Source organism: Micropterus dolomieu, linkage group LG03, assembly GCF_021292245.1.
Source record: "Micropterus dolomieu isolate WLL.071019.BEF.003 ecotype Adirondacks linkage group LG03, ASM2129224v1, whole genome shotgun sequence".
Lineage (NCBI taxonomy): Eukaryota > Metazoa > Chordata > Actinopteri > Centrarchiformes > Centrarchidae > Micropterus > Micropterus dolomieu.
Window position 1 is genome coordinate 16,980,022 of NC_060152.1, and position 7,227 is coordinate 16,987,248.

General features: G+C 38.1%; 2 protein-coding genes across 2 annotated transcripts in view; one reads left to right on the plus strand and one right to left on the minus strand.

Annotated features, from left to right (window-relative positions):
* steap4 (STEAP family member 4) overlaps positions 1 to 7,227 on the plus strand; it is a 17,840-nt gene that overhangs the window by 3,472 nt on the left and 7,141 nt on the right. The gene's annotated exons all lie outside the window — the stretch shown is intronic.
* On the minus strand, positions 4,279 to 5,434 carry lepb (leptin b). The gene is made up of 3 exons (XM_046045332.1): positions 5,422 to 5,434; positions 5,029 to 5,185; positions 4,279 to 4,741 (listed from the first exon to the last, which is right to left on the minus strand). Exons 2-3 carry the CDS (start codon positions 5,182 to 5,184, stop codon positions 4,421 to 4,423), a joined length of 477 nt encoding a protein of 158 aa, XP_045901288.1. The 5' UTR covers position 5,185; positions 5,422 to 5,434; the 3' UTR covers positions 4,279 to 4,420.

Sequence of the window (7,227 nt, forward strand, 5' to 3'; positions counted from 1 at the left end):
TATGCGTGATGATGACAGGAATAGAAGTCTGTGGAACAGCGCTGGGAGCAGACTGCTTTACATGCCAGCAGGTGGAGACAGTTGTTTGTGGCAGTGAGCCAGAGATCTGTTCAGTGAGCGGTGGTGCGTCCAGGTGTGCTGCATGAATGATTAGTCATTCACTTAAGTCATGTGTGGACCGCACCACATGCTGTATGTGCGCAGCTAACATTTCTGAGCCCCGTTTGTTTGGGTGAAGTCCGTCTGTCTTAAAAAGAGACATTCTTTGCCAGAAAATATTAAAATTATCCACATAACACACACGATGAGCCCTGCAGGCGGACTGGAGCCAGTCGTGGAGGCCAAGGAGTCTACTGAAGCGGCCAGCACCGCGACCAACTGTGAGAATGGGACCAGAGATAAAAACGGACTTTCCACACTGCTTTAAAAAGTTAAAAAGACGGTTAAAATCTGATTTTGTCAGCTGTGTCATTTGTTCCGACATGGACTATCACTCTTGTGATGGAGGACGGGAGCGACGGCATCAGGTCCTGGAGTTTTATTAAAATGTCAGCCGTGGTGGCACCGGGGAAGCAGCGAGTGGTAGCGTTAAAGAAACGGATGTTTCTGGTTATGGAGTCACCAATTATTAGTGTGGTTGGGGAGAAAAGGGGACGAGGAGATGCCGGTTGTGTGGTTCCAGAGCAGGACTGAGCATAATCTGCTTCAACACTGCGTGCGGACTGAGGATGGAGTGTGTGAGCTGCCGAGTGTTGTGTTGGAGTAGCAGTAACAGACCTGAGAGAAGGGCTACCCGACGGTGCAGGTTAGAGACGGAGCGTCTGAGCACAGCCTCCTTCAGGATCCTACGTCGGGAAGCGGAGGTTTTTGACCGGGATGACGGGCGCCGATCAGGCCCGGCGGCAGACCGGCGGCCCAGTGCAGGAGATGTAGCCGGTGAAGGAGATGCAACAGTGTCGGCAGGCACTGTGCGCCAAAAGAGATCCGTATCAGGGAGACTCGAAGCCACAGGTGAATCCGCTGGATGGACCGGAGTGTTGTCAGACAGGGCTGCATAGCGGTTGGAGAGGCTGATGGACGGAGGAGAGGCAGCCCCATCCGAGCCTCTCTTGCAGCCACGGACCACCACTTCAGCCCAGGTTGACTGATGCTTTGGAGTCGAGCAGGATGAAAGCCTGGGAAGACTAGAGGGGTCCAAAAACACGGTGTCCTGGATGTTAGCGGTTGCGCTAAGAGAAACAATCTGTTTGGCTTGTACTGAAGCCACATCCATAAAGCCAGTCAGCAGGGAATCTTTCTCTTTGAGTTCCTCTGAAAGTCGTCGGATGTCTTCCATAAGGTCAGCAATCTTCTTGTTCGCTTTCTTAAGGAGTGAGCAGTCCTCATGGGGCAGAGTTATCTCGGCTATCATAGTCACCGGAGCTTTGTTGCGATCAGTAGCGTTGATCGCGTTTTTACGGTCATCTGTCTTAAAATCCATGTCGGATGACTAAAATCCTTAACCCACGTCAAACTTAAGTTAAAAACTTAAGTTAAATATAAAGGATATAAAAAATGTAACGACAAACTGTGGATTAAAACCGGATAAGAGTCCGGTTTAAGACGGAGCTTCCGACAGGTAGCTACAGACGCCAACCAAATGATGTTGTAATATAATGAAAAAACAGTATGTCATAATACTTTGAGAGTTATAACTTTATGGGATTGGAAAAGGGAACACATAAGGTAGCATTTTTCGACAAGGCAGCATAGATCATCAGAACACCGGATCAAACCATAGAGTTCCTGCTATTTTACCTTGGGCAAGAGTAGGATTTAAAAGCTGGTTAAAGGTACTTTAAAGGTCAGGGCTAGAGAATAGTCGCCTGTTAGAGAGCCCAGTAGATTTATTACAGCACTTACTGCAGGGTCAGTGCTAGGTCAAAACATAATTTAAAACACAAATGCTGGACGTAGGACATAGGAATAAAGACCCAACTTTTGACACATTTTACTGTATTGAGGACTATCTGGGTACTGAAAGTCTACAAAATTAATAGTAGGCTACAAATAACAACATAGAAAAACAAGAGATAGGGTGTCATTTACAAATGAATAAATGTGGCCATGCCATGACAGCTGTGCAAAAAAGCTGGATAGATGAGAGGGTAGTAAACTCTAATTTTTACACCCAAATGAGTGAGGTGAAGGCAACTGAAGACCTCATTTTAATGAAAAGTAAAAGCCTATAATAAAAAATTTTTAATGGAAAGGTTTGTCTTTTATTCAGCTGATCAGCTTAGACATGATAGAAAGCCAGACATCCCAGCTGATAAGTAAATACTAGAGAAATGTGTGTTCATTCAGGCTTTGGCATGTAGCCCTTGCATGGAATATATTACACAGTACGACTTTACAAACAGTATGCATTTTTTTACATATACAGTATACATGCACAAGTAGTTCTCTTTCCTGTATTCCCCACCAGATCCCCTGTTATCCCATCTCTGTTACAACTCCTTTATAGGGCTTCATAAATGTTCTCACAAATCATGAATGTTCTCCATTAGATTGATTTGTTAATATTTTTCAAACATCCTTTATTTGTATGTATGTAAACCTAGATTCTCATTAGAGGTAGTGCTCGTTGTGAGGAATAAACTTTTTCATTCTGTATTAACTTTTGTAAGATCTTTTTCCCCTTATAGTCATATAACTAATAAAAGTGAACAAAGTAAAATAAGTACAATGCTTACAATAGGAATCGCATTTACTTTACATTGCTTATTGTCTGGTTTTAACTCATTTTGATCATGTATTCTTCTCACCAATACAATAAAAAAACAGAAAAGTGATCTGTGCACTTCACTGTATTCCCCTCTGTATGACTTACATGAGGTGACTATCGTGAATAAGAGGAAATAAATATCATACGAAGTATGGTGTTGGAGAGAGGAAATCAAAAAAGTAATCAATGGAAGGTGTAAAGCCTAATTATTCGCAACCCATTACAATTATGGGTGAACAAATAGGTTTACCAGATACATTAACCTGTTTTAATTTAATTCTTTTAAAATTGTATTTAAATGTCTTTTTTTAAATATATTTCCCTGTTGAGTTGCTGAAATGTGCTATACAAATAAACTTGCCTTGCTTTACATGTGAGGGATAAAGTTTTTAGAGTAATGTTATATTTTACAGCTGTGTATGTGCCACAAGGCTGCTCTGCTTAATGTTAGTATTAGTGTGTTTTTATGTGGGTCAGAGTTCAACCATTATCAGCACATTCTTGTGCTTCTCCCATATGGCTGAAATTGATATAATGAAAAGCTGTAAACATAATAAGTTGAGTTCACTGTATAAAATAAATAACATTACTTTAAATAATTATGCTTTTCAATGTCTAATGGCTGTGGTCACCATTTAAGTGCAACATATAAAGCAAATACCACAAGACTGATTTCTGAAGTGAAGACGGTTAGACTGATTTCTAAGTGACTATCTTTCTCGCAGCGAACCATGCCTCATCCTCAGCCACAACATTATTATTATGATGTTACACTACTGTGGAAACCTCATTTTATATACATTAAAATTTGACTATTTTAATTTGATATTAAGAATAGTGTCTTGTTTTTCTGTAACATACGCATTATACTTATATAATAGTGGGGTTTTTTTACAAAAAAACAACGTTTATATTTAAATTTCATTTAGGCTATATTTTTTGTATAAACACTTTAAACATTGATTCATTATTTTATTTGAGAAAACTCAAATACTGAAATTAGTTTTAAATATTCTCATCGAATAAAAAAAAACATTTTCAAATATTGCAAAGGCAACAGATATTGACTAAAGTCTTTATTGCAAAGTATAATAAAACAAATGACATTTAAGCTAAAAATTCTAATCCTACTAACCAGAGTAATGTTTCTGCTCTGTAAAATACTACAATAAACAGTGCACTTCAAATTAAATACCATTAACATTGCCAACATACAAAACATGTTTTAAATCATAAACCCTAATGGAAGAAACATCAGTTGCTATATATATATTCATATATCTATATTTATTCAATTCAACCAATTTAAATATAATTATATAATAATATAAATAAGTCTAAAGATAATATAAAATAAATCTATAGTGCAAATACTTTTCAAACTTCTATAAAATCTTGGACAAAATGTTACACAAATGTACATAAAAATCAGCACATCAGAAGCTACTTGCCTTAGATGCAATTTTTAGCAACCAGATGATAAGCATTTTTGAGTATTGAGAATTATTTGAAAATGTTTTTCACATGCTTTGTCATCACTATGTGACAATGTGTAATATTATTTAAAAAATACTGTTGACTACACTGTGCAAATAAGCCTTTATATTTGCATTATGACAAGATTTTTTCATATGTGTGATTTAAGTGTTTTTCTCAGCAAACCTTGAGTTTGTCCTTGCTGAGAAGAAACTTTTCCAGGTAGCGCTGCACCTTTGTCAGAGTCTGGTAAAGGTGACTGTCGGGGAACGAATTGTTACTGATCTGTCCTCCGGGTCTGGCCTGGATGGGACATTCCATTGTAATGGCCAAGGATCGCACTCTTCCCTCCAAGCTGGATACATCAGCCTGGATCTGACTGAGGAGCTCTGTGAATGGGCTCTGCAGTTCATTATCCAAAAGTCCCAGGTCATGGCTGATACTAGTTAGTCCCTCAATGGAAGGAGTGCTCAGTTCTATCTGTGGAGCCACTGGCAACTAAGGGAAGGAGAAGAACATGTGAGCTGTATATCAGTGTGTTGATTAATCTTGAATAAACAAAACATCCTTACTTTAATGATGCATATCATTACTCTATTAAATGATTATGATATACATGTTCTGGTAAAATATGGTCTAAAGTTAAACTTGTTCTTGCAAAACAGATGATATAATGATAAAAACATTATAAAACAAGAAGGGAAAGGATACTCTTTCTTAAAACACTGATTAGATTCCACTGTGAAAAACTGGATAACTATGTGTTTTATAGACACTCTACATACCTTTGTCCTTAGTTTCTTAATGTGGACCAGAGTTATCTGAACTATATTCATTATGCTGTTTATGGTATTTCTGATTGAGTCTCCCTTTGTGGGAAGACTTGAACATCCAGGAGCCGCTACAATGGAGACATAAAGAAGAGCCAGAAGGATGTGCATCCTACAAAAGAAAATTGAATTATGGTAATATATATTATTTTTAAATCAAGTATATGAATGACAAAAACAACATAACAAAAATCTGCACAATCACTATCAGTTAAATTAAAGCTTTACTTTTTGCATTAGAGCAAATTAATTAATTTCAAATATGTTAAACTTGAGTATTGTATTATTTCTGTTCTACCATGGGAAATATAAAAATAAAATATATTTAAAAATATATATTATTCTTACCTGTGTTTTTGGACTTTACTCCTGTAACATTTAATATCACAGAGAGATGATACATGCCTCTTTGCAGGTCCCCCCATTTAAATAGTCTTCTCCGGACTTGCCTGGGTCCATTCCACTCCCCTGACTCAAACCTGAGCCAGATCCTTACATGCTCTGCACAAAATTCACATGAAATGCCATTAAAGACATATTAGTCTGACTCAGTCCCATGGAACTCACACACATCTGTGTCCTCTGTGCATTTTCTTTACATGTGTCTTTGAAAGCATTGTTCATATTTTTTGAGAGATATTTGGAATGAAGAACAGTGAAACAAATTGTCTTTGCTGGAATGTGGTGCCTAAGACATTGTCTGCCTGTTTTTTATTGTGTTATTGCTGATAGGGCCAAAGGCAGCATCAAGAAGTTATACATTTTATTTGATTGTCTCTTCATTTCCAGTCACATTTTTTGTTCAAATGGAGCAAGCTGGAATATTAAAAGGTTGCTTCATGCTTGTGTCACGTGGCATGCAATACTTCAATGTTGGAAAAAGGCCCTTACCCTTTGAGTACAGCTAGCTATTTAAGATTCTCTGGCTGACATGCAGTGGCAAGCTTTTTGCCCAAAAAACGCCCTGGAAAGGAGGCTAGGGATGTCGTTGTCCAACATCCAAGCTGCTTTGGCTATTTCCTGGCCTGACTATTTCAGGTGACAGAGCCCTGCAGCTGAACCAGTCAGGCTTTGGGGATACCTAGAGAGCAGAGACCCCATCAAGGTTATAATAGGTCCTGCTCAAATGAAAATGAGGGAAACACGCACCCTCAGAAAACAAGAGGTCCTGCTCAAATGAAAATGAGGGAAACACGCACCCTCAGAAAACAAGAGGGATCGGCTTTTAGCTTCAGCATATGAAGGACGGTGGGCTAAAGGCAGCTTAGATGAAAATCCAAGACCTTGGAATGAACGCAGTTCTTCTACTCAAGTTGAGAAAGTCAGTGTCAACCAACTTTTTATTTTCAGTGGCAATAAGAACCAGAGAAAGAAAAGTTTGCATTAATGCAGCTAGGCACAAGAAAGTGGAAAATCATGAATGAAGATTGCAGCGGAAATTGAGGTTAAATTCACCAGTGGAAGCATAACAGCAAACATTTGCCACACAAAAACAGACAACCACTTGAACTGAGCAGCCAGTCTTGTTTTCTAGTTAAGGCCACACTAAGACAACAAAGAAATAATAATATACTGTAATAATAATAATCTTTATTTGTAGAGCACTTTGCAAAAACAAGTTACAAAGTGCTTTAACAAGTGTAAAGACAATAATACCCAAAAGACAATAATACAAAAACAATACAAGATAAAAGCAAGAAAAAATTTAAAAGACTAAAATACATGTTTAAGATAAATATAAAATAAGTAAAATAGAATAAAATAAAAGGGATAAAATAAAGTCAAATAAGATCGTGAAAGGCTCTCCTATAAAAGTATGTTTTAAGAAGGGACTTAAAAGAGTTCACTGACTCAGCCGACCTGATTTCCTCGGGCAGGCTGTTCCAGAGCCTCAGGGCCCTGACTGCAAACGCTCTGTCCCCTTTAGTTTTCAGTCGAGACTCTGGAACAGACAAAAGACCTCTGCCCGAGGATCTCAAGGTACGTGCTGGCGTGTATGGGACTAAAAGGTCAGAAATATAACAAGGCGAGAGGCCATGAAGAGCTTTAAAAGTGATCAATAAAATTTTAAAGTCAATTCTAAAACATACTGGGAGCCAGTGTAATGAAGCTAAAATAGGAGTAATGTGGTCATATTTCTTTGTTCTGGTTAAA

What these genes read in the sequence shown, in the direction of transcription:
- lepb (XM_046045332.1), bottom strand. Translation starts at nt 5,184, where the DNA reads ATGCACATCCTTCTGGCTCTTCTTTATGTCTCCATTGTAGCGGCTCCT. An exon ending in TTAAGAAACTAAGGACAAAG is followed by an intron (nt 4,742 to 5,028) that starts GTATGTAGAGTG and finishes TCCTTCCCTTAG; the next exon opens with TTGCCAGTGGCTCCACAGAT.